Source organism: Homarus americanus, unplaced genomic scaffold, assembly GCF_018991925.1.
Source record: "Homarus americanus isolate GMGI-L3 unplaced genomic scaffold, GMGI_Hamer_2.0 scaffold24922, whole genome shotgun sequence".
Lineage (NCBI taxonomy): Eukaryota > Metazoa > Arthropoda > Malacostraca > Decapoda > Nephropidae > Homarus > Homarus americanus.
In genome coordinates, this window is record NW_024722610.1 from 3,596,855 (window position 1) to 3,624,803 (window position 27,949).

The following is a 27,949-nucleotide window of genomic DNA, read 5'->3' on the forward strand; positions in this document are numbered from 1 at the left end:
TTTTACCAGCATAAGTATGGAGGAAAAATTTCACACAATTTCATCTATTCTAGAAAGCTTATACTTCCACAATCTCAACTATATTTTGCCAAAGTTTAATTACTTAAAGCTTCTTTTCCAACGTCAAAAACCTTCAATACAAGTATTGCATAAAAGATGCAGTGATCTTTACCGTGGTGTATTGTGGAGTTACATGAAGAGAGATGGAGTGAACAGGATTTCAAGTATAGCAAATATAGATCCTGAAGACAACACAGAATTCCACCCCCCTTAATCACGTATACCTTGGGATAGAAGTTCATGGTCTCCTCCAGTCTGAAGAGTATATGGACAGAAAAACATGATAGAACATGTGATGAATAGGTGCAGGTAATTTATGATTATATCTTGCAAATAAATTAAAAAAAAAAGTTGGAGCGCCTGCACTTGCCTAGCTTTTACTACAGACGGGCAAGGGGTGACCTAATTGAGGTGTAGAAGCATCTCAAGGGGCACTACTCAGTTGAGTGACCTTACTTGGAGCTGGCGGACGCTCGCCCCACAAGGGGTCACAGCTCAAGATTGAAGAAGCCGCAAGTCCAGAAAACTGTGAGGGCAAACTTTTTCGGAGTGAGAGTTGTGAACTCTTGGAACAATCTACCAGAAAGTGTTGTGACGGCACCGAGTGTGAGTCCTTTCAAGACCAGACTTGACCAACACTGCCTTTCAAGACCAGACTTGACCAACACTGCCTTTCAAGACCAGACTTGACCAACACTGCCTTTCAAGACCAGACTTGACCAACACTGGAGCGGGTTCAGGTGCATTCAGGAGCCGGTGCATGCCCAGTACTTGCCAACAGTGCGTAACAGAGACGTGACCGATCGCCCGGGCGGCTAGCGAGCCGATCTTTTGGTGAAGAGGATAAAAAAAAAAGTAATCAGAGAGGTGACCGATCGCCCAAACGGCTAACGAGCCGATCAGTGGTGAAGAGGATAAAAGTAAAAGTATACAGATGTGTTCTGTATTTTCAGTAGAAAATTTTTTAAATGAGCAGTCGAGGGTGATAATGCCTTCAATGAACGCTTTCCCTAGACTATCTCCCACGAACAAACAGCAGTTGGATAATGAGTGGAGAACCATTGACAACATAAGATTTCCATACTAGATGAAAAATCAAAGAAATACACAGCTATTCTACAAGGAAATGTCAAGTACGAAATATGATTTTGGAGAACCATATTTCCGTGAGCTGCCATACTTTGCTCTGAAGATATTGTCGTTGCCCACATCAAATGTTGATGTAGAAAGAATGTTTTCCAAGGTGAATCTGACCAAAACTAAGGAAAGAAATATTCTTTCTACACTGACTTTAACATCTTTAATCATTTCATCTGAAATGGTTCACAAATGTGGAGGATGTGTTTCATTCGAGCCAAGTGAAAATTTGATTTTTGTTTGCAAGAAATCATAATGATTAATTGTAAATACCATGTATATCTACAGTAGTCTATTACATTTGTATTCTTTACAAAATGGGGAAATAAATGCACATTTTGCGACAAATTTATGTTTTTCTAAACCTTTTTACGACTTTTTTATTCCATACCAAAATAAAACGTATTTCAATATCAATAAATATCGTCTTTGAATATTGTCTACTTATTTCTTGTTTAATTCAGTTACTCAATAATTTTACATGTTTTCTCTTAAGTGACGTACGACAACTGGCCAACGTGAACTAAGCGGCAACACTGCTGTGTATGTTACTGACTAAGTGTTCTCTCTGTATGTGCAGGTAACCATGTGTCCACAGCAAGGCTAAAGAAACTCAACATTGGGAATATGTATCAAGGAGTCCTATTACAGTACCTGGTGACTTGATCGGTGTTGGTGGAGGTGCTAAAGCCTGATCAGTTGCACGAGTCAGAAGTGACAGGAGGAAATTTGCTAGGGAGCTGCTGCCGTTATTTATACATACCTTCCATTCAAGTGAAAGGAAGAATGTACATTATGTTGGAGTGATGTTGTATGACAATGAAGCATGGGCAGTTAAAGAGGATTACATAAGCAAGAGTGAGAAATTTGAAATGAGAATGGTGTGGTGGAGGTATAATGACACAAAGACAGAAGGCCTTGCTCAGAGAGAATCGGTAAAGCCCTGCATGGAGGCCAACTGAGATGGTTTGAGCATGTGGAGAGAAGAAAAGCCATTTGGGTCAAGAGGTGCACGAGCCTAAATGTGGAGGGTAGAAGAATGATATGGGGGGAGTGGGGGGATTTAAAGAAATGACCTTAGAGTTAAAAACCTACAAGTGACTGTGCAACATGGGGAGCTCCAATCAGGTAACTGCAGCTAACCCATATAAGCATGGAAAATTATGAGGGAAACAAAAAATGTGGAAACCATAGCAGTTGCCTACCTTCACCTTCCCAACTGTAAGCAGTCATAGCTAGATTGATTGAGGATGTCCCAGACATGAAACAGTGACCATTTAACAGGTGAGCACTGTAACCATTCAACTGCTGAGCCCATTAGACATTGACACATCAGATTTAGGCAGTTTAAAGGTTTGCACATTGGTGCAGGATCATTTCTTTCTCTTGTGAAAATCAAGGTAAACAAAATTACACAGTAATCATAAAATGTCTTGCAGTTAAATTTTTATTATATAATACACAATTCTGCATTAAAACAAAGCCTTCTTTAAAATAAAAGTAAAAAGAAAGAGGAGACCATTTACGTGATTACTATAAAAAGGGTTTTACATAAAACATCAGTTTGCTGGCAATGAGAGGCAATATACATTTCAAGTTAACTTTAGTTCAAAATATTATTTTACACAAAATGAAAGGTACAACACCAACTGTTTTTAAGTCATTCTTATAATAACTGCTGATAACCAATCATTATGAAATGAACATGGGAGTGAAAAAAAAAAGTTTGGAAAAAGCTTTAGACGGGCATTATGACAAACATAATAAATTATTATGCGAGGTTAAAGAAAATAAACAACCAAGTTACAGTAATGTACTAAAAAAAGCTTCCAAGAGTCCTTGTTACAAAGCATGTTATTTCCCATTTCTCTTACCTAATGCATCATCAACTGCATTTTCAGCTACTTACATGCAAGCTTAAATGGGTTTGTTTCAGTGTATAACATATGCTGACACCAACTGTAAAATGTCATAGCTAAAGAATTGACACAAAATTATAAAAATGTATGAAAATCAAACATCTTGAAACAGTTAATCAGGCAAACCAAGATGCTCAAAATAAATAAAAAAATAATTTAATTGAACTATTCCATGTAATTTTGCATTATAATAAATTTGGGTGGAAAGGTGAGGACATAATGAATTAAAATACCCTATTGAATACAAAGGGAGTGTAAGGATAGCACTTCTTAGATCACATCAAAACCTACATAATTAATTGGCATTTGGATTATAAGCCAATCATCCAGGTATTACTTTGTTTGTTCATTCTAGTGATATGGATATAATCTGAAAAAATAAAATAAAACTGGTAAGTCATTCTACAAAACAGCTTGGTACAACAGTAAAAATACAGGACACATCTTGAAGAATTTTTTAAGTGTCAGACAAATTTTGCCGCTTCTGCCAATAATGTCAGCCTTTTGGTTGACATTTTTTAAGCATTAAGAAAAAGTATGAAATACTGTAGTTACACACACCCCTAAAACTTTGTGATCTTTTGGGATTTCTTCAATTTGCATTTCTTTCAATTTGGGTTCTACCAAGGATTATCTGAGTAGGGTTCTGGGATCTATAATGGGAGGTACTGAAAAATATGAACAGTATGTTCATCCACTGTTAAGTTAATGAGGCAAACTAAGATATCCGACAAACTCTGACTACCGGTATCTTAGCCTCAAGTTTTGCATAAGTTACAATATTTTGAGAAATCAAAATGAAGGACAGGAATTAAGCCAGATCCACGTGGGCAGAACCTTGTTTTAACCTTATGTCCACTGAAACTGAATGGTTCACTTTCCATCAACCACGAGATAATATACCAGCTTCTGACGTTCAACCAATTTTAAAACATTACACTGTAGTGGACCCTCAATAATCTGACATGGTTGGGAACATACAGTTGCTGGTTTTTTAACTTTTTATAATTGTAATATGTACAGTACCGGGGCCTAGGATGGTAGCATAACAATGCTTAAATATACAGATGTTGTTTTACGTACCCTTTATAAAATTAAGTATTTAAAATCACCCTATCCTTAATCTGGAAGCAATGCATCTATTCCTAGGCTGTGCTCTTATAAGAAGCCATTGTGTGAGCAAGAATTCACAATGCAATGATGTCTTCACTATACACACCATTCTAAACTCAAAGACTGGGAAACCATGGTCATCTGAGGTACTGGACAACAGGAACTACTAGACTGTAATGTACATCAAGAGTTGCAGACTTTTTAGGTGCTTAACTAAATATTAAATTTGGGGTGGGGGGAATACTTAAATATTGTGCTAGGATTTTAAGTAAGTATTGTAATACATTAGAAATTTCGGAAATTTTGCCTGATTATTGAGGTTTATTTGTATTAGGACAAAATAGTACTGTCTTCCTTCCTTGTAAACTTTATACAATGTAATTCTTATAAAAACTTAAATACAGTAATAAGATAAGTCACAATTACCTTTAAATTGTCTTACCTATTAAACTATCCATCATTAACAGCATAAGTTGCAACACAGGAAAATGAATACTAAAATTACAAACAATTAAAATCAGCTACCAAGCAACTCTGGCTCCCATAAACTTTTAACACTTTTCCCAGTCCTATCAAGAACCAATAATTATCTTGAATCCTTGTTTCCCTATCCAGAAGCTCACGTAATTGTCAAAACAATATCCACTTAATTCTATTTCAACTCGTATAAAAGTGATATCTCCATCAGCCGGAACAATTTGTGCAGAGCACTTCCCAGGAATGAGAGATTTCCGGGTAACGAGACGACTCTCTCAAAGCTGGAGAAAAAAAAATAGATTTCCTCATCCCCGGAATCATCTAGGTAACAAAAATTTTCTCGGAAGTTCCAGAATGATACATTACAGATACTCCGCGACTTAGGACCTACTCGACTTACGACTGCCTCAGTCGTACAATTTTTTTTTCAAATTACGTATTTTTGAGTCCCGACGTTAGTGATCGCACTGTACTGAAAAAATTTTTGTTTGTAATTCCCTTTAAAATGGCTGGCAAGCGAGTTCTCGTGGTGCTGAGAACAAAAAGAGACACCCATTTTAGATTTTCTATGTATTATTTTCGCATTTTCGACTTACGACCTGGTCGTCAGTCCCCAACCCCGTCGTAAGTCGGGGACTGACTATATTTCATCTCTCAAAACCGGAAAAAAATCCCCCATCCCCCAAATTTTCTGGGTAATGGAAAAGTTTTCTCGGAAGTTCCAGAAATTGTGCATTGTATCATCTCTCAAACCCGGAAAAATATCCCCCAGGCCCGGAATTTTCCGGGTACTGGAAAAATGTTCTCAGAATTTTGCAGAGAATGTGCCCCTCGGAAAATTTTTCCCAAAGCAGGAATTTTCCGGAAAATTCTGGCTTTGGAAATGATTTTCCGAGAAAAATTTAATTCCGGCTATCGCAGAGTTCTGGGTTTGAAGGATTCTGGCTAACAGAGATATTACTGTATCCTGCACTAACAAAAAACCAGACTTTCAAGCAATACAGTAAATCATTTTTCCAAAACATAATACAGTATTTCATCTTCTAACTACAGCATAAATCTACTACAATGAATTTAAATATCGCAATTCTTAGAATATGGATATTTTACAAAATAAATGTCAAAGATATTATAATAGAGACCACAGCATTTTACAGGGGGTGAGTTTTTCATGATTGATTGACAAGATAAACTTCCTTTGTAATTGGCAGCTCTACTCAGAAATTCCCTGCAACAACTGGTCCCATCCATTATGTAACTACCTTTAAACACTATCACAGTTGTACAGAACACAAATGAGGAAAATGGAATGGCTGTAAATGCAAGAAATACTCTTGAACAATGATCCTGAGTTATGCTTGCATTTCACCTGAAAAGGTTTCATAAACACACACGACTGATTCTATACACTAAGGCTGTAGTTTTGTTTTACCTTTGTACTCTTCAAACAGGGCATTAGTCTTTTAAAAAACAATTATAAAATCTCACAATGAAACAAAAATCTTTACAATTTAGTATTTGTGACTGGGTTTCAGCCTTCAAAAAATTTCTGAATTAGGACCACAATCATTTGCAAAAATTAATTAACTTTTACCACAGACAGAGGTCAACAAATGTGGTTGTATGCCTAAAATAAAATTATATTTATTAACTTGTGAGGAAACTTTTTATATCTGCATGTAAGTAAATTATGGCAACAAGAAACCCATTTGCAGCAATACTCATGCCAAGGAAAAATGCAATCCATGGATTACGATAAAGAGCCATATACTGTTTTGGATTGTTATTCTTAAATTCCATAACTGTTGTGTCTGCTGTCTGCACTTTAGTAGTGTTTCTACTGCTGTTGGTATTGCTTGAGTTTTCACTAAGATTTCCATGAGGTGTTTGGTAAAGATATGAACTACTGGCTGTAGGGGATGGAGGTGTCCTTTGTAAAGAGCAATCTGATAAGACTGAAGCACAGCTGTACAAAGATTGAGCATCGCTCTTTGCTCGTCCTTGGCATCGGCTATAATTATACTGGGATGCTGAATCAGAAGGATAGAGAGATGGTGAATAACCCCAGGCTTTGTAAGCAGGCTCTGACAGAACTGAACCTCGGTCCAGTTCCCCATAGTGGGAACCATGGCATGAAGTAGGTAAACTGCAGGGTCCATGCGCCGCCGTGTATGGTGGTAGCCCACTACTCTGAGAGACAAATCCCGAACTCTGACTAGAGGAACGAGACAGAGGGTACATGGACGGTTGGCCTGGCTGTGCTGGTCCTAAATGAGGGACCACATGCTGTGAAAATTCTCGGGAAGGACTTACAGGGTGACCCCAATAACCCCCAGCAACCCATGAAGACTGTGTGATGTTTTTGGTCGAGATTCTTGGTGGACTCCCAATACTTCTCTGACTGCAATATGTATCATTATGTTTAGGGTTATATCCAGGTTTTCCAGAAAACAGCAGTTTTGGTGAAAAGGGTGTATTAGGGCGGTTCATGGAATTGCTTTTTAATGGAGTGCTTATTTTCAAGCCACTCAAAGTGGTGTCCAACGTGTCTGCCACAGTATGATTTTCATTAGCTGAGAGTCGAACAGGGCTTATTGTACTTTCATTTCGATGAGGGGAAAATGGTGGGGTTAAGCTGTTTATGTCATCACAAACACTGCCATTAAGGGTACACCTAGAGTCATCAATGTTACCACTGGAGGTTTCACTCACCATACTCCTGGGGAAGAAATAGACCCGAGTTTAGTGAGTTAGATTTTGCTAGGATAGGAGTACACCTTCATAATAACTTATGTAACCTCAAGCTAAAGATATAAGAAATAAAACAAATTACAGCAACATTTATCTCACTAGCAAAATTAATATTTCTGTGATATTAAATATTCCTACATTGTTTTTTCGAAAAGCCACCACCCAAGCCTTTGTACAGTCCCGGACAAAAGTTCTCGTTACAGTCAAGGTGGATGGTGCAAAGTCCACCCAACCTTATTGGAAAATGGGTCCGTTGTCAAGCCATCGCCTCCCTCCATACCTGCACACACACACACAAACAAGCACCCTCGCAGATCAACAATCGAGTTCTGATACTTCCATTTCTCAATAAGGACTAGGGGAGGATGTCATTATTTTGTCAATAAATTCACAAACCCATTTACTTAATCAAGTTTTACATTCCCTGACATAATAGGTTACATCATTATTAGATAATCATGACATAATGCAGTGTGTGTTTTGGTGGCTGGGGTTCACAACGATATCAGAATCCTCCAAGATATATTGTCCCTCTGTTGGGTGGGCTCGTTATGATAACAATCATTTCTGCTACAACGCGATACTTGCGTTCTTGTGAAACCTCGAGTTATAGAAATCCGCTCATGGAGCAAATAGGGTTAGGTGCAGATTACTTTGGCCGTGACCTCACAGATTTGCTCGGACTCAAGCCTGTTCCAGCAATACAGCTTGCTTTAATCTTTTCTGTATTGTCTCTAATGGTGAATAACGTAAACTCCTTTGTTCCCGTTGCACGAACAATATCACATGTTCTTTCATTGCGTTCAAAATGCTTAATAATAACGAGCTTCTCTTCAAGTGTTATAGCCTTTCTTTTACGTTCACCACCGGCAATTCGATCACCAGAACGCTTCGTTGAAACATTCTTATTGTCTTGTCTTTCAATATTCATGGCTAACACAACAAAATTGGAGAAAACAGCGAAAATCACGGAGGACACTTCACAAAGCAATGGACAGAAACCGCGCGATTCAACTGATCACATGATGTAAACAGAGAGTGCTGGTGTAAACCGTTGTAAATCTGCACTGTGAAACATTCTTTTTACGTATTCTTTTCATACAGTATTTATGGGTAACAGATAAATTTGCAAAAAGAGAACAAATTTTCCAGAGTACCCCCCTCTCTCTCTCTAAAAAAAAAAAAAAAATTCACAAACAAAACACACGAATCAATTGAACATGTGATGTCAAGCGTGAACTGTAAACATTGCATAGCCCCACGCTCCACTTAAAACGTTGAGGATGGAATCGTGTCATAGCCAACATTCGTATGCAAAAGTTTGCGTTTTACAAACAGCGCTCCCCTATTCATCAATTCTCATTGAAGCAGAAATGACTGTACCATGTTCCCCACCCACAACTTCTTGGACCCCCCACCCTTTGATATTCCGCCCAAGAGCACGTGTGGGCATACATGGTCAACATGTGGGAAATGGAAGAACGGACTACGGTACACATTAATAGACTAAACCAGAGCTGGTGCGTGACCTAGTGGCATCCATGCCAAACAGGCTACAGGGCTACTGATTGAATAATTTTGCTGATAATATGCGTTATGCATAATTTATGTAATCTAAAGAAGATTGATTGAATCATTGATTATTTTTTAACTGTAAATTTATCTACAAAGATATTGAGTGAACTGTATACAGCATGCCCTTCATATTCGTGGGAGTTAGGTTTTCAAAATGACCGCGAAAAACAACTGCTTTATTAATCAAAGTACAGAGTAGACTTGAGGGTAGACTCAACATTTTTAATGCATTTGCTTCTGATTGTATATACAGTCAACCCTCGCTTTACGCGGTCCCACGTTTACGCAGTGCCCTGCCGAACACGGAATGTTCACTTTCCGCGGTGTGTGTACCCTTTTACGTGGAGAGCGGCGCGAGCAGGGTGCGCACAAGGTCGCCCAGTCATCAAAACATTACCGAGTTCTTCACCCGCCACCCACCACAGCCGGCCCAAGTCAGTGATAGTGATAATGATAGTGAGGATATGGACTTTGAGGGGTTTGACAAAGAGGCCCTGCAAGCCTCTGTGGTGGATAGTGATACAATTGCTACAGGTGAGGGCCAATAATCTGCCCTCTGCCTCGGAACCAACCCCCCATCCCCGTGCGCCCAGCCATCTTTTCTACTAATGTAAGTGTTAAAAAACCTAATATTATTGATGTTTCTCTTAATTATTAATTGTGTGTGCATACCACCATAAAATTAAGAAGTTATTTTTACTACAACATAGGTATTGTGTCTGAAAAAGTGGAGTTTGGGGGTCGGCCCGGTCTCTATTTCAATTAATCCCATATGTTATGTTGTTCACTTTACGCGTTTCTCTCTTTACACGGGCCGCCGTGGGTTCAATTGACCGCGTAAAGTGAGGGTTCACTGTATGCAATACAGGTAAAGGAAATGACTGTTTCTAGGCTGAATGGCCCCCTGTCCCTGCCACAAAAATGCCAGCAACTTCAAATCTACCCTTAGACATTCTTGGGTACATCCAGGGTGTCATCCACAAATTAAAAATCCGCAAATTTGAAGGACATGCTGTATAATATTAAGCAGTCAACATTTATAATTTGGTGATATGAGTATAACTAATAAAATGGTCATGCTCCCTTTATTTTATTTTCCATCAAATGCTAATCAATCGGTGTTGTGACCTACTTCTTACTGTGACACTTTTATATTAATTGTGTCGCTCATAAGTAAGTCATACTCCCATCATGTCATCCATTGTAGGAATCAAGCCAAAGTTACATGCAGTAGACCAGTGATTCCCAACCTGTAGTTTGCGGAAACAATGGCGCCTTCAGTACCATATTATAGAGCCCACAAGGGCTTATTAAAAAAAATTGAATTATTTGGGACTCTTTCTAAGAGTGACATTAAGGAAAACATGTAATACTTTGATACAACTGTCGCATACATGACATGTGTATTTATCATAGACCAGGCCCAGAGAGAGCGCTAGCCGTATCACTGGGGTAAATATACGTGTCCTATCCAGGAGTAAATGTAAAAAGTATGTAACTGGTAACAGTCAGACATGTAAAACTACAAATAACTGTACAGTATTTGAGATTTTTTTTCTTGAATGTAGATGCAAAGTTTTAGCACCCTCCATTATATTTACAATGATAAATATGGCCCGGAGGATGATAAAGCATTCTCTTAGGAACCATACTATTCTTCATATTCATGCTTAGTTTTCTAGCTACCATTCTGAGGGACAATACAGCTTGGAGAATTCTGATATTTTTGCAAACCCCAGACACCAAAACACACACTGCACTATGTCATGATTATCTAATAATGATGTAATCTATTATGTCAAATAATGTATTCTTGATTCAGTAAATTGTTTTGTGAATTTATTCACAAAACAATGACATCCCTCCCTCGTCCTTATTGAGAACTGGAAGTATCAGAGCTCGATTGTTGAACTGCGAGGGTGCTTGTTTGTGTGTGTAGGTAGGTAGGTAGGTAGGGAGGGAGGGAGGCGATGGCTGGACAGCGGACCCGTCATCCAGTAAGGGTCAGCGGACTTTGCATCACCCACCTGGCTGTAGCAAGAACTTTCGCCTGGGACTGTACATGCATTTATGGTGATTATATAGTTTATTACCAATATTCAAAACAAATGTCATATTGGCAGCCATGTTGGAACCTAAAGATACTAGGGATATTTCAGAGAGGTTCTACATCCAAAATTGTTCAGTGCAGTCTAAAAAAAATGTCATTACAAATTTGGTACTTGTACCACAATGTGCACAATTCATGTCACTAATATGACCCACAAATATGTACATATATAAGTTTGGAAATACGTACATCCAAGAATACTTACAAGCTTGCAATATTATTGGTACTATACTTCAGGAACTCCAATCTAGCAGTCTAGAATACTGTGTAGTCATGGCAAGATCTTTTCAGTCAGGGTTACATTTCAATGAGAACATCAAGTTGATTCACCAACTGCCTACAGAGAACTTACAACTATATTTGTAGCTTGACTAAGAGATGAGGTAAGAGAAGCAGAAATAAATTAAACGGAACTCAGGTCTATCTTGTTAATGTAAAACAACATGTCATTTCAAACTGGTCTATGATACTAAAACTAAAAAGGGATTTGATCAGTAACTGAAAAGTCTGGGGAGGATTCTATAGGTGGACAACCTCCTTTAGAAAAAAGTCTGAAGGGTTTTTGATAAAAGAATCATGAAAAATTGCCAATAAGTATACAGAAATGGCACAGTACTGAAATTTAAGTAGTCTACGAACCACATACTTATTCAAGCGTGCTTTCATATTCATCCTTGTATTCTTGAAATTTCGAGGAACAAGAGATGTCCATAGGGTGAAAAACACACAAGCTCCAGAAATGAGAACCTGGGGAAAAAATTAATTATAAAATTGAAGGCATCTAGTGTTGAAATATGTATCTAGCCGTGTCTATTGATGATTCTAACAGAAAAAGTGAGAATGAATTGAAAACCAAGGTGCAAAGGGCCTTAATGCTATATGATGCTGCAAACTTTTATGATCTCACAAGTATATTTTTATGTTCTCTGCATGTAATGATGTAATATACTACAGCAAAATCAATCGGCTTTACAAAGGATGTCAAACTGTGCCCCACAAAAACACAAATTTGCAGGTAAAAATAATTTAGCTTCTGTAAAAAAATCAAATACAGTGGTCCCTCGGTTAACAAACGGTTCGTTTAACGAACAAAACTTCGATTAACGAAATCCTTACGAAAAACACGTTATGTTGTGAGCATCAACTGATCGGCTAGTCCGCCAATACAGTAATCTGTTCTATGTTTACATTCGTTTCCAGTGGGGTGAAGATCAAGAAGGTTGTGTTCTCGAATTTTTTTTTTTTTAGTATATTGGGCGCCCATCTGGGAAGCATGCTAAGTTCATGCTTGCCTTTATGTCTCATGAGTTAAGGGCATAGAAGCCTGAAGGGTCATAGGTTTTTTGTCAAGGGCGTAGAAGCCTGAAGAGTTATAGGTTTTTGTCAGCAAGTTATTGGAAGCTCCAACAACTTTCCCTGAATACGAATTTGCAACTTTTTGATTTACAACAGGTACCTACTTTACTGCTAGGTGAACAGGGACCAAAAGGTGCTAGGAAGTGTGCCCAAACAACTTTCCACGGGCCCAGGAATCGAACCCGTGACATCTCGCTTGCGAGGCAAAAGTGGTACCGCTCTACCACCAGCGCCCCTGTGTTCTTGAATATTTTTGCATTTATTATATTAAAATTATTGGTCATTCTAAAATTTAGCCATCCAAGCAAGCTCTGTCTACATATAGTTTTTCAACTAATATTTTTGGCTCGATATATGTAACTTTAATCATTTATTGAAACTCATTTACACGCACACACTGTCCTAAGGACAAAGCTGTACTGTACATATAATTAAAATAATGTACAAAATGATTACTAAAATTTTTGTCTTGTGCAAACTATAGCATGTTTACATTCAAATTAATCACTATCTTATAAGAATTGCAGCAATGTAAATTATATTCTCCCCAGTCACTTCTAGACATTATATAAGCAAAAAACAAAAACTCAATCTAAAGGACATAAACAAATAAATATTTACAGGGGTACCTAGTGACAGTACTAGGCTCTCACTTCCTCTATCAAGGAATAAAATATTGAAATTAAAAAAATTGAAATAAATTCTTCACTAGACCTTCGGTGCCAACTGTCAAACGTGTCAATTTTTTCTCCCCTTCCTTCCCCCCTACCAGCCAGGGTATGGTGGTTATACAGTAGGCTTAAAGTTTTTATCTTTTATAATATCACAGACTAAAGTTAGGAGAATATAATTTGCATTGCTGGAATCCTTGCAAGACAGTGAATAATTTGAGTATAAACGTCATATTTTGCACAAGAGATAAATTTTTTAGTATATTAGTGTGCTGTAATACCTTTTAATAATGTAAAGTTTTCAACTGTATTTTTGGGTAGATTTACATAAATTTCTTTATTTATTTTTATTCATTTACATGCACACACCATACTAAAGAAATGTAAAAGAAATAAATGACCTAAGTGCAAACTTGTACTGTACATGTGCTAAATGATTACGGTACTATAATTTTTTTGTCTAATGCAAATTATAGCTTGTTTATATTCAAATTAATCACTATCTTACAAGAATCCTAGCAATGTAAATTAAATTCTCCCAGGTCGTTTCACTGGCATCTTATAAGAGAAAAGCTTAGTCACTCTTAAGGACTGATAAATAAACACACATTAGACCTTCGGCTCCTACTGTCAAACGTATCACCTCACCTCCCCCCCCACCCTCCCTCCTTCCCTCTCCCACCATCTGCCCAGCCAGGGTTTTAGGCTTACAGTTTTTATCTTATATAATATCACAGACTAAAGTTAGGAGAATATAATTTGCATTGCTGGAATCCTTGCAAGACAGCAAATAATTTATAATATAAACATCATATATTTTGCACAAGAGATAAAAATTAATTTCCTGTATCACATTACAGTAGTGATTTAAGAGTTCTAGTGTATAGTGTATATGTATATAAAGTAATTTAAGGGCGATTTAGGGGAATTTTAGGAGTGTTTCTGACTTTATGCATCTTTTGGCTTTACTTTGTATCTACTTTTCTGTGAGTTGGAACCAATTACCCAATATCCGATTGGAATACACTGTAATGGATTCGGTTAACGAACGACTCTGTGGAACGAATTGTGTTCGTTAACCAAGGGACCACTGTCCTGTATTAAAAAAAAGATGAGAAGATTACCTGAGGCCCAATGAAGGAATTTTATGGTAACGGCCACCCACTATAGATGGTCATGCAAATGGATAGGAGGGCCAGTGGCATGAGTAGGATCCATCCATTTAAAGGGCATGGCCATTATGATTTGGAGTTGGTATAATTCCAAGATTTGTGAAGATCAGTATGTTATCATGTGAGTGGGTATTACCATGATGCCAAGCTCTTACATGATGCTAGGTATGAAATTATATTTGAGTGTGACAGGTTGGTTGTGAATTAGATGGATATCCTTTCTCAATGTTCTACACTCAATCATTATTTCTTATATCTTGTCTTAGTTTTAATTCCATACATAAGTCAGTCACTCGCCTTTGTACATTCATATGTACTTTTTAACCATAAACTGTAATCGAGAAATTCTACAATCAGCAAGTCTAAGGGGAGGGGGTGAATCCCCAAGCCACAAACTGGTGACAGGAATCTAAAAATAAAATACAAGTACCGAGTCAAATAGGTTCCAAGAAATATACTCAGGTAACCTAACACTGCACAGCTTGCCCCCAACTATATCAACATGGACCAAGAAATATTATCAAGGGAAGCAGAATAGTTATTGCTTTCCTTTAAAGAAGTCAACTTACAAAGAGAACTCACCTGAAGGGAATTATAATCTTTGGCTGGTAGGAGCTGTTTTGAGGAACACAATGCTAGCAACCCAACCCAGATAAAACTTGCAACAGCATCAGATACCTGTAAGCAATGTATTGAGAAAATCATCTAATAAATGACTGGAAATGAAAGGTACATTTGGCTTGCATAACACTACTGCAGGGGTGGGCAAAGTACGGCCCGCGGGCCACATTTGGCCCGCCAAATTATTTCTGTGGCCCGCCACTGCATTTGTATTTACAAATACAAGGCTTTACTTTGTGTTAATATAATACATTTGCATCTACATTAAGTGTGTGGCCCGCGAAGTGTGCCACCATTCATGAAGTGGCCCTCCATCAAAAATAATTGCCCACTCCTGCACTACTGCAATTTATAATATTTTTCTAATGTGTGATGAAATACAGGTAGAGATGTCTGTCCTCTTAAGGGTTAAATAACAGAAAGGCAACATCCTCAAACTAAGCCTGCCTAGTACACCTAGTACAATTTAACAGTGCAACTAATGAGGAGTTTATATCCTACCAATAAGGCATTATATTCAGCAAATGTTCAAAGCATTCTCCCTTACCCGGTGTTTTGTCTTTTCCCCTAACACATACCCTCTTTTATTCTGGTTTATAATCATCAAAGTAAAACAGAACAAAAACTTTTCTTACTAGTAAAGTCTCCTTTCCAGAAGAGAAAATGTTCATGAGGAGCATGGACAATCCTGTGACAATCATTGGAGAGGAGAATTTATAAATGGTGGCGAGGTACAATTCCAATTCCACACCAAAGTTGAGAGAAACCAGATGTATGCCCGAGTCTTGTTGCAGGTGGTGCATGTTGCAGAGGAAGAGTGCTACAGAGACCAGGAGTCCAGTCATATGAAGTAGGTGAAGATAAAAGGGAATTCTCTGATATTCACTTACGGCATTCTAGAATAGATCAAACATTGAGGTATTCATTTGTAGCAGAATGTAGAGATGACACTACATAAATTTAAGGCATGGAAAGACCATACCAAGGCATATCACTGCATTCCTGAAGCCCTAGACTAAATTAACCCCCATTGCCCTATTAAGTGGTTAGAGCTTCTCTAAGTTCCGATGATTTAAGCCTTTGGAGGGCATACAGTAATTTTAAGTTGGGAAGTACAACTCAATACTGTTGTGGATTCTGTTCATAATATACGAGTGTAGTTACTCTGAATAAAAACTAAATTTCAAAGAACATATTAATTCAGTTGTTAAGAGTTGCAACTTTCATATTCAAAATATATATGCTGTTAAACAGTTTTGGGATAGACAGTGTCTTGTGACACTTACATTTACTATTTTGTCTCGGGTTAACTATTTTAACTCATTATGAGTCTGTTTACCTAATTATCTATTGAAGAAAATTCAAATATATTTGCTCTCCCACCGAGGACTCCCACTACCTCATTCTTGATGGAATTACATTGGCTTCCAACTAAAGCTAAGATAGAATTCAAACTCTGTCTAACAACTTTTAAGACACTAATACTGTATCTGGTGAGCCTAAGTATTTGGACAACCTGCTAATTCTTCTGACTACACATTCTGAAATGATTTTGACTTTGTAGTGCTTTGAGTACTAATGAATTATGGGTATTTAGAAGAACTGGCAGTTTTGAGAACCAAAAGACCAGCTATTATTATTACAGAGTAATTTAAAACAGGTATAAGATATAAAAAATAATTTCAATAGCAATGGAATGTCAAAGTGGCACACTCAGTGAATGAAATGGAGGACTTTGTTTATACAGTACTTACTGTATGTGATCATGCTTTTCAGATATTTTCAATTTACCTAAAATAATATACTTATATATATTCCCTCATTTCTTTTGTGTACAGTATTTACAAATCTTAATTCCAGAACATGCATTTACTATTGTGTGCTGTAACAACAAATTCTTAACTCTGGCACTGGAGTGGACAAATCCTTCTTTACATGTGAAACAATACTAACTGCTTCCCACCTTCCATTTGGCTCCTAAATGTACACCTGGACATCCAGTCTATCATTTTCCATTTATTTTATTCAAATCCCCCTGCAACTGGTAGGATAATTTGAATTAAGGCTTGGTAAATGTACTGAATAAACCCAACTTTCACTGGTAACCCATTTACAAATTGGATGAGCAAACAGGTTAGAAGAAAAGATATTTACTTACAGTAAAAAATTTTGCCTTGTTCTCAGAGGTCAGATGTAGTCTCCAAGATATAAGCTTTGGCTTGAGCCAGGAATCCTGTTTGCCAAGGGTCTGATGTAACGTTGCCTCACACTGCCGGCAGAGGGCATATGTCCTCTCTAATCTTTTCCTAGGGTTGAACAGGATTATCAGCAACATATCTTGTAAACAAAAAATCTATCTTATTTTACCCTACCAATACAGTACAAGAAATTCTGCAAGTAAGCAAGGGATGTGTAATCATTTTTTTTATTACACTTAATAAACCAAAAACCTTAATACAGTATCTACATATGAATTAGTAAGATTTTTCTTTTCTTACATCAAGTACATAGCAATTAAATTACCTAGACCCTAATTTTTTTAAGACCCCAGGACCCAACTCGTGAAGGGGATCTAAAAACCTAATAAATTTAATAGTTAGATTACCTTCACCTTCATACCGTAGTCCTGAAGGATTTCCACTTGCCAAGTACCCCAAAGGAAGAAAAGGATTGAGCTTTATTGGGAGCACAAATTGGGATGATCTTATCCATTCATTTTTTTTACATTAAATAGAGGTCCCCCTCAACACTCTAAAGCAAGGAGAGGGCATGGGGGTATATAAATTGACTGATCCCAACTCCCTTTTAGGATAGAATTTCAGGATCAAGATCAAGTAATTCTGTATACAGAAGGCAGGTAGAAAGGAGGGGGTAGCTAAAGGCACCTAGTGTTATTGTATACTCATGTACTGTATACTCTCAAAGGGAACAATCCTACCAAATTGATCTTAGTTCCCTACGTCATAGTATCCTGCACTGAAGGAACACCCCCCCCCCCCCAAGCTAGTGAAATAATATGACAACCCTTTCCTGATGACCAATCAACATTATAATGTTAGCAGTTACTTACTACAGGATTGTAACTAGATAAATAGTACTGTAATGGACTTAACATACATTGGACTGAAAAGGTTAATTATATTATTTTAATCAATGTTATCTCAAATGAAGGGTGAAGCTACTGTAAAACTTATTGACATGTCTACATAAAGCAATTATATGAGAAGGCCAAGACATACTCTAGAGCAAAATACAAATCAGCAGTTTAGACAAATCCCAGGAGGGGAGGAACTTTTGTTCAATCCCCAAACTGACCCTCCAATGGGTATATCTAATAACGAATTCAAATTATATTAAAGAAACAATATAATTTATAGATTAATAACACTCACCTATATTCTTCAATTTCCTTATCATAGTTATCAGGGTGAATTGGTGTATAATCAGCTAATGCTCGTACTTTGAGAGTCTGGTTGAGATTGCAAGTTTGGCACAGTCCATTGCCAAGGGCGAGGGTTGGAAGATTCTTCTGTTTCTTCTCCTTGTGTTTTGTCAATGGCAAGTTTAAACTTTCACAGTACTGGGCAGGAATATCACGATTGTAGTCCCCATCCTGTTACATGCACGAAAATATATAAATACAGTACAGTACAAGAATGCCTCTATACTTATTTTTGAAGGGGTGATACTTGAACATGTGGACTCCTGAAAACAACTGCTGCATGTAAACGGGATCTGTTTTGCATCTTCATAAATGGATAAATATCTCAAATGGTATCTTTCTATTTTCTTTACATTCTACAGCACTAATAGACCTATTCCTAACAAAGATTATACAAAAAACTTGTTCAGATTCATCAGTATTGGCAGTGCAGCCATTCTTTGTTTCTTTAACAGAAAAATACCTAAAATGATATCACTTTTAATTGAAACCCTTTAATCATGTCAACACACCTCTGTATGTCTATGATCCTACAAGTTCATTATACTGTACTGTATTATTTACACTAAAAAGTTGATAATTCAAACAAATTGAGGAAAGGATTTCTGAAAATACAGAAGTCCGTGCTTTATTACTTTATTAATAAAGCACGGATTTGGGGGTAGACTGTCACATTTTTATTAAATTTGTTTCTGATTATTTGTGAGAAGATTTTCCAATTATTATTTATTTGTATGTGTGTCTACACACACAACATATATACAATACAGGTAAAAGAAATAAATGACCTCAGGGCAAACACAAAGGGAATATACATTTCTTTGTACACAAGTAAAAATGTACCCTACGCCTCGGTCCGCAAATGTTATTCGCGGATTTGGCGATTCGCGGCCATTTTGGGAACCAAACCCCAGCAAATCTGGGGGGCCCCCTGCACAGTATCTCCCCACTACTGTACATATAAAATCCATCCACCATATACATTTTCTAAATTATAGTTACATCACTATGATGAACATTAAAGCCTTCTTAGTTAAATATATATGGAATAATAAATATTTGGCAGGTAAAATGACAAAGAGAGGAAAATATAAATGTAAATTAACCTTTGATGTTTCCCCTCAGAGGCCTGAGTTAACTCTGGACAATGGTGGCTACTGTACTCAAGTCAGTCTAAAAGATGTCTTGCAGGAGCTCAGGGTCACTCTCAGCATTTCTAAATGCTTTTCCTTCCTCGTATCTTTCTCACAGAAGTAGAGCTACTCTCCTATTCACTAACAAACTTCCCTCCCTCCCCTATTCTCAACATCATAAAATGGGGTTTAATACACAGTACAATACAGTAGTACCCCGATTTACGCGGTCAATTGAACCCACAGGGTACCGCAGAAAGTGAAAACCACGTAAAGTGAACAACAGAACATATGGGATTAATTCCAATAGAGACTGGCCCGACCCCCAAACTCCACTTTTTCCGACACAATACCTATGTTGTAGTAAAAATAACATCTAAATTTTATGATGGTATGCTCACACAATTAATATTTAAGAGAAATACAGTCGCCAGGTTAATGTCCATTCAAATAATGGACTCAAATCCCCCCTCCCCCCTCTTCCCAGCTCACTAGCTCCTACCTCTCTGATTAATGTTTGGGTGAAAACTCTAGATTTTAACGTTTAGTAATAAATAATACCTCAGACTAAAGTTAGGATAATATAATTGACATTTCTGGATTCCTTGCAGGTCAGGGAATATTTTGAATGTAAACTTCATATATTTTGCACAAAAGATAAAATATTTGCTTTGTGTAAACCAAATTATTACTTTAGATCTAAAATTTGTATGTCTAATGCAAAATCCATGATGTTTATATTCAAAATGATCATCATATTGTAAGAATTCCAGCAATGTAAATTATATTCTGGCCGGGTAATTTGTATGAATTTTATGAGCTAAAAAAAAAAAAAAATTATACTTCACCGCATATATGAGTAGATGCAACGCGGAAAGTGAAAGTCTGGTTCTGGCAAGGTACCGCGTAAATGAGAAATCGAGGAAAGTAAAACCGTGTAAAGCGGGGTAATACTGTACTGTACAATACTCTCTCAACAATTGAGGATTTCCCATTTGTGGTTTCCTTGTATCCACGGTTTTCACTCGGTATATACAGCCTCTCCTTGACTTACGACAACCCGGACATACGACGGCCCTGTCTCCTCTGCTTCATCCAATTAATGTAGTCTCCATGCTTAATTAAAAAATTATTGGGGCCCCGTGTGCATTCAGCTGACTACATTAAAGTGCACAGTAACACTTTACTCATTTTTCATTATTGATTACAGGTACTCCTCGACTTACGACCTACTCGACATACGACCACCCGGACATACGACCGCCTCAGTCGTACCAAAAAATTTTCAAATTGGGTACGTATTTTCCAGTACCGAAACGTTTCCCTCCCGTACGAGAGTGTGGCGTGGGCTGGGCCGGCTCGTGGTGTACAGTGTCCACGCCATAGCGCGCTCAGTTGGTGTTTGGCCATCGTTGTTGTTGGTAGTGATCGCGCTGTGTACTGACAATACTTTCGCTTCTAATTCCCTTTAAAATGACTGGCAAGCGTAAAAGTGAGAGTTCTGGTGGTGCTCAGAAGAAACAAATGGTAGAAGCATTTGCTACTATTAATAAAGGGATGCAAATGTTTGACAAAATGGATCAAAATGTTGAACGTTTTGCAAAAGTTTACAGAATGATCCAAGATGCACTTGCTTGCAACAGGGATATTTACAATGAAAAGAAAAGGCAAACTGTGCAGTCTAAATAGGACATATGTTTTAAGGAGTCCCCCACAGCTGTCTCCTCACGCCCCACCAGTGCTGCCTCTTCACTACCTAAAGATGATCCAATACCTTCAACAAGCATGTTTGAAGAAAGCGACATTGATGACCCACCCAGCCCTGTATCCTCCTCTGCTTCATCCAATTAATGTAGTCTCCATGTTTAATTAAAAAATTATTGGGGCCCCGTGTGCATTCAGCTGACTACATTAAAGGTAAGTGTACAGTAACACTGTATTCATTCTTCATTATTTATTACTTTTACTGTACTGTATTTCATTTTAGATTTTTTATGTATTATTTTTTGCATTTTCGACTTACGACCTGGATTTGGTTCCCTAACCCCGTCGTAAGTCGGGAACTGCCTGTACTCTTTCTGTACTATATTTCATTTTAGAATTTCTATGTATTATTTTCGCCTTTTCGACCAAATTGACTTACGACCTGGTCGTCGGGGCGGAACCCCGTCGTAAGTCGAGGAGAGACTGTATACCATTTTACCAACTGTAGCATTTACTTTTATGTATCTGCAGATTAGCATGGCGTCTATCCCCCGCGGTCTAATGTATTCCTCCGTAAAGGTGAGAAATTAATAAAAAATAATACAGTACCAATAAATCAAATAAAAGAAAAAATACTGCATTACCATTTCGCATTCGTTTCACCAAGAACATGGGAGAGAGGAGCATGTTCCCCCCTCCCATGATCGTGGGCTAACTCCCGCGTACCTAAAAAAAATTTATTCTCATATTTTTTACCGTATGGTAATCTTTTTTTTCCACATTCTCTATGATTGCAAAAAAATAAAAAAAATTAAATTACGTATATCTACCCAAAGATACTAGTTAAAAAATAACTAACACAGCTTGACCCGGTAAGAGAAGAGCTAGGGGGTTAGTTGCTACAAGGACAGTCTAATTTAGCGACATGCCAAGTCCACACATACGTTCCCTTCACACACATACACACACATGGTCTTCATTTTTCTAATTTTATTGCAACATGCCATCTCCTTAGTGAAACAAATGCCAAATGGCAATGCAGTAGTTTTTCTTTTCTTTTATTTATTTACATTACTTTTATTCATTCCTCACCTTTATGGAGGAATACATTAGACCGGGTAGGGATAAGGACGCCACACTATTCTGCGGATACTTGAAATTCAATGCCATAGTTGGTGAAGTGGTAGAGAGTAAAAGCTGTGGATACCCTAAATCCGCAGTTAGCGAGGGTGGAGGGGGCACTAACCTCTGTAAACCCATTGTACTGCTGGCAAGATGGACATTCCCAGCTTTCTTGGTGTCTGAATTCTACTTTAGTGTCCTTATTACAGAACCAACAATTGGCCTTTACTGGGAATCGTTGTCTGAAAAAAAAAAAAAAAATCATTAGCACTTCCTTATAAGTAATACCTATAAATACTGTACATGGTAAGCATAAATTTTAAATCATCTAACAAGTTAAAACATTTCATGATGCAAAAGCATTTCAAATTCATGCAATAACTTTGAAATTACAAAACCCAACACTTTCAAGTGTGTTAGCCTGACATCTGGACAATAGCATTTCCAATAAATCTCAAATTTCCAAAAAAGTTCACTACCATTTTGAGTTTTCACAGTTTGTTGTCTACTTTTGAATTATCAAAATGTGGAAACAATTAAATGAGACACAAAATGTATTTCATTTAGTACAGTGTGGTACAGTATTATGTATTTATATACCGTATAATGGAAAAAGAAGAATGTCTATGAAAATAAAGTGGATCTGAATTAAAGAATAAAGTAGCAGTAAACAGAAAGTAACAGATGTACTTTACTAAAATAAGCGTACAGTACAGTACTATACAGTGAGTTCTGCTATAACGCGTGTTTTGATAATGCGAATTGGCTCTAACGCAATTTATGAATAGAAGAACGATATTTGTATAACGCGAACGCTTGTTTGCTGTAACGTGATTTTTGCTTACTATTTCTCCAATTTTGTGGTATTAACTGTGAATATGGTAAAGAAGAATATCTCCAAGAAGAATTCTGGTGATCGCATTCCGGTGATGATCGTAAAAGAAAGGATATAACACTTGAAGAGAAGCTCGATGTTATCAACCTCAAAATCACCCTTCTCCCCCATCAAGTTATATTCATATTTTTTCAAGGTAAAGTGTTACATTTACTGTATGATTTCATTATTAGTTATGAATGTAACATTTATTTAGACTGTACTATCCTTTGTGTTAGGCTAACTACTAATTTTTTTTCAATTTCGAGTAGTAATCTGCACCTAACCCTATTTTCTCCATAAGCCCTGTTATTTCTATTACGCGCTTTTCTATAACACGATATTTTACAAGAACACAACTATCGCGTTATAGCAGAACTGACTGTAAATACATTAATTCAAGTAAACATTTGAGGAAACAAACTGAAAGAAAGAATTAGCCACAACAGATAATGCAAAAGCTCAGATGCTGTCTGATTTCTTCTCTATGCAAAACCCAGGGGTAGAAATTCACATACGCCCAGTCGCCTGAGGCGACCAAAATATCATAAGGGCGACAAGATTTTACTAATTTGCTAATCTGGGATTGCCCGATGGGCGAGTGGGCCGATGACAGTGGTAAGACACACTCAGTGTGTATAAGAGCTTCATATACTGTAGAGAATATACACTAGTAATGCTAGGTAAACTTTGTTGCTGTAAAAAATATTGAGAGAGGTGATGCTGCATCTATCAAGAAATGTGTTTGCTCTACAATATTTCCAATTTTACGTGAGTCAATCAGGCGCATCATATGGAAATACACACTATTTTAAATTTCTCGCCTTATGTTTCCCACCAGACACGTCTCTGGGCACGCTACACGGCTGCCCGCCACCCTCCCACATCCTCAGTTCTTGCGCTGACGCTCCAGTGAACGGACATATTGTGTGACACTATCGTAGGTAGTAGGCAGCTATCAAGCAGGGAGGTACTACCGCCTGGGAAGATAATGGAAGCATAATATATTATCTAATGGTAGACCCTGCTGCTATATGGCATCACAAAAATTGTGATCAAATCCCAGGTTGCTCATCTGACTGTCTGCCTCATTTACACACAATTGCAGGGTTTCAATTGTTTCTCTTACTTTGACAACACAACATACATATATCGTTTTTCACTATTGATTTTTTTTTCATTTTTGTATTTCTTTGTTTTTTTTATTATCATTATTACAGTGTTGTTATTACAGGTTGACAACCCTTTATCCGAAATTCCAAAAACAGAAAAGCTCTGAAAACCTTAAGTTTTTTTTATTATTATTAATTTTTTTTAAACGGATTAGCCCACCCATGCATAGATCACTGACCCACATCGGGGCCTGGGGGGCGAAAATGTAATGGTAATAATAATAATAATAATAATAATAATAATTACAAGAATGAAAAAAAAAGATAAATAGTGAGAAACATGACCTAGTCCTATGAATTATTATTTTTATTACATGTATTATTATTATTATTATTATAATTATTATTATAATTATTATTATATTCCCCCCACCCCCCTCCAGGCCCCAATGTGGGTCAGTAACTTATGCCCGGGTGGGCTAATCCCTGTTAGGGAAAAAAAAAAAAAAAAAAACTAACCATTCTGAAAATCGAAAAATTCCGAAATCCAAAATGCCTCTGGCCCCAAGGATTTCGGATAAGGGATTGTCAACCTGTATTATTGTTGTTGTCATTATTATTTTATTTTTATTTTTGAATTTGTATTTATTATAAATTTTATTTACTATGAATTATTATTATGATTATTAATTTACATTTGCGCCTGCAATCCCTGATGTGGGTCAATGACCTGTGCCCGGGTGGGCTAATCCCTTAAAAAAAAAATTTCCTTCTCTACCACGTGCATCAACCATCACCACTATGTCCAAGAGGCCAGCTACTACATCATTAACTACCCCAAAGACCAAGAAATCATGGCAAGCAATTACACTAGAGCAGAAAATCAAAGTGCTGGAAGCACTGCAGCGAGGAAATGATGCTTCAAGTGTGGGGCGCCAATTTGGACAGTGATGTGGATGATGAGCTGGTAAAGTTGGGCTCTGCAACTTCAGAGGATGAATTGCCTAACTAAAGTTGAGTGGAAATCTATTTTTGACAGCATTAAGTTTTGAAAAACTAAGTTGAAAGGTAAGTGAAAGTGCTTGGTGAGTCAGACTAGAGTAGGGTGGTGCGCAGCGCCAGCGTGACCACCCTCTCACATCAGCTGATCGCCAGTAAACAGACTACTTCACATCCCAAAATTTTAGCTGTGTTGATTTACGAGTGTTTGTTTTAACATAATACTACAAAAAACAATGTTTTGTTTATTCTAGGAGATGGGCTGAGATGCATCTGGGTACTCTCAGCCTTTTTAGTATTTTGTGTTTCTCTCAAGTACCAAACTAAATTATTCCATTGAAACAACATTTCGATTTTGTGCGAATTCGGTTTAAAGCGACCTCTCTTGGAACATATCTCGTGTTATATCGACATTCTACAGGAAGATTCGGAAAAGTCAACCACAGCACTTGGTATTTTTAAAGGGAGATAAGAGGAAAAATTTAAATAAAATAATGAATCCTGTACTCTATTACAATTTCGTAGCAAATTACTATTTAGAAAAAATAATAATTTTCAATTATTACTTGAGAAGCTACAATTTGGCAGAAGACACTATTTATGTCTTACTAATGTGACCATCTTCCACCAATCTGCAGACGTCTCAATATCGTGTAATACTCTCGTGCATGCCGATACTTTTGAATTTTACTTGGCTAGTTACAAGATAGCTTCTCTGTGCAATGGGTGTTATTCGATAGCTTGGCAAACCATTCATTGTCTTTGAAAATGAAGTCACTTCCAATAACATTTTTAAAATGCTCATGGTATTTTGCCAACTTCTGTGAAGTGTTTAAAGTGCGGTGCAGAACATTACTAACATCAAAACCTTTGGTTTTGTACTAAAAGAGGCTTCTGCATTTCTGTGTTTAAGGACACTTGGATGGACAAGGGTAAATTTTGGTTAGGCTTGGTCAGTTTTTTTTAACCACACAATTTCCCTCCACTTCAAAGCCCTGCCCATTTTGTGCGATAAAAATTGTTGGTAATGGGCGGGGGGGGGGGGAAGGGGTCGAATTTCAATAACAAGTCATTTCTGGCAGAAATGAAAGTCAGATTCGACAAAAAAAAAGCAAAAATATCATGCAAATTGAAAGGGCAGTGGATATTTTGCAGTGATCGGCTAAGTTCCTACTAATGCTATTTTACCGTGAGTGCGCTCTGATTGCCAAACTGTCCATAAACGGCAAACAACGCGAGAACTATATCTGACTGACACTGGTGGCATTTGGCATTTATTTTGCCATGAGTTGATCGTTGTGTAGCTATAAACATACCTAACCATATTTGTCATACATGGAAACTACTAACAAAAATAGAGGTAAAGATTCGTTTTATGTCGAACATGGAATTTTATTAAAAAGGAGAAAGCAAAAACACAAATATTTTATTACGTTCCCAGCACAAATTTATATTTTGGGGGATATTTTAACCAATAAGACCTCAATTATCAACAATATTGGTTGTTCAAAATGGGCATTTGAGAGAAAATGTGGGGTAAGGTATTGAAAAGAACATCAAACAAGCCTTTGAAATCCTTACCTAACTTGTAAAAAGGTTAAAAATACGGTAATGTCTGAGAACACCACTAACACTAGGAGTTGTTCGATTTTGTTAATTTTTTCCACAGATGTTCTTATGATTATAAAAGAGGTGACCTAACCTAACCAATCAAGGAAAACTACTTAACCCTCTAGCCGGGGGGCTGACCCCCGTCATATTAAACAAAGTGCTTAGCCGATCAGAGTGCACTCACGGTAAAATAACGTTAATAGGAACTTAGCCGGTCACGGCAAAATATCCAATACGAATTGAAAATCCTCGTTGTGTTGTTTTCTTACGAGTTGGAAAGCATTTACCTTCAAAATAAATATTTCCCGAAGTTCCTGGTTAACCTTTGCTAATTGTTTACACTTTTAAATCATTCACTGTGTCACCAGGGGCCTCGCAAGTCACCTAAGTTTTATTGTTAGTCAAGAGTCGGTCTCCACACAGCCACATTATGTGCCGTAATCGATTACTAATGAAAATTGAAGTCTTTAGGCATACCCACGTAACACAGGAGGTATGCTTCTTCATAACGGTTAAGTAATCAGTAAGTTTACTATCCCACTATAAGCATATTGCTCATGATGCAACCACCTGAAGTTGTCATATTTACCTTAGCTTGCTATACAGAACAGCAGACCCGGCAAACACTCCCGAGGCTCCCGCTATCGCCGGCAGTACCATGTCAAACTCCATATTGCCCACTCGCTGCAGTGAATACCAGCTCGCGTCCCCTGCACGTGCTATCAGTGGCGACAAAATTTAAAACTGAAGCTGCCTCCCGCGTCGCTACACCTCCCCGCCACAACACATGGCCGCCACCCTCAGATCCTCACCAACTTGTTCCCCCACTGATGCCACAACTATCACCTCCTTGTACCTTACCTATTATCTTCCCTCTCACAATTTATATCATCTGTATTCGAGAGATAGACTTATTAAAATCATTCAATATTTTATATTAGGAGTAAAATCATATTTTCCCTTGAATAAATAAATAAAATTAAAGGTAAG

The 27,949-nt window shown here is 37.4% G+C and overlaps 1 protein-coding gene across 1 annotated transcript; it reads right to left on the reverse strand.

The window, feature by feature from the left end:
• Positions 1–5,483: 5,483 nt before the first annotated feature.
• Positions 5,484–27,774, reverse strand: LOC121862892. Its single transcript, XM_042361287.1, has 8 exons — positions 27,549–27,774; positions 22,488–22,605; positions 18,355–18,575; positions 17,121–17,268; positions 15,598–15,858; positions 14,924–15,019; positions 11,789–11,889; positions 5,484–7,425 (listed from the first exon to the last, which is right to left on the reverse strand). Exons 1-8 carry the CDS (start codon positions 27,629–27,631, stop codon positions 6,354–6,356), a joined length of 2,100 nt encoding a protein of 699 aa, XP_042217221.1. The 5' UTR covers positions 27,632–27,774; the 3' UTR covers positions 5,484–6,353.
• Between the last annotated feature and the right edge of the window lie 175 nt (positions 27,775–27,949).

Excerpts from the sequence above, each read along its gene's own strand:
- LOC121862892 (XM_042361287.1), bottom strand. The coding sequence starts at position 27,631 with ATGGAGTTTGACATGGTACTGCCGGCGATAGCGGGAGCCTCGGGAGTG. Across the intron at positions 18,576-22,487 it reads AGTACAATGGGTTTACAGAG|GATGGGGACTACAATCGTGA; the intron begins GTTAGTGCCCCC and ends TGCATGTAACAG. Across the intron at positions 7,426-11,788 it reads ATGAAAGCACGCTTGAATAA|GAGTATGGTGAGTGAAACCT; the intron begins GTATGTGGTTCG and ends TTTCTTCCCCAG.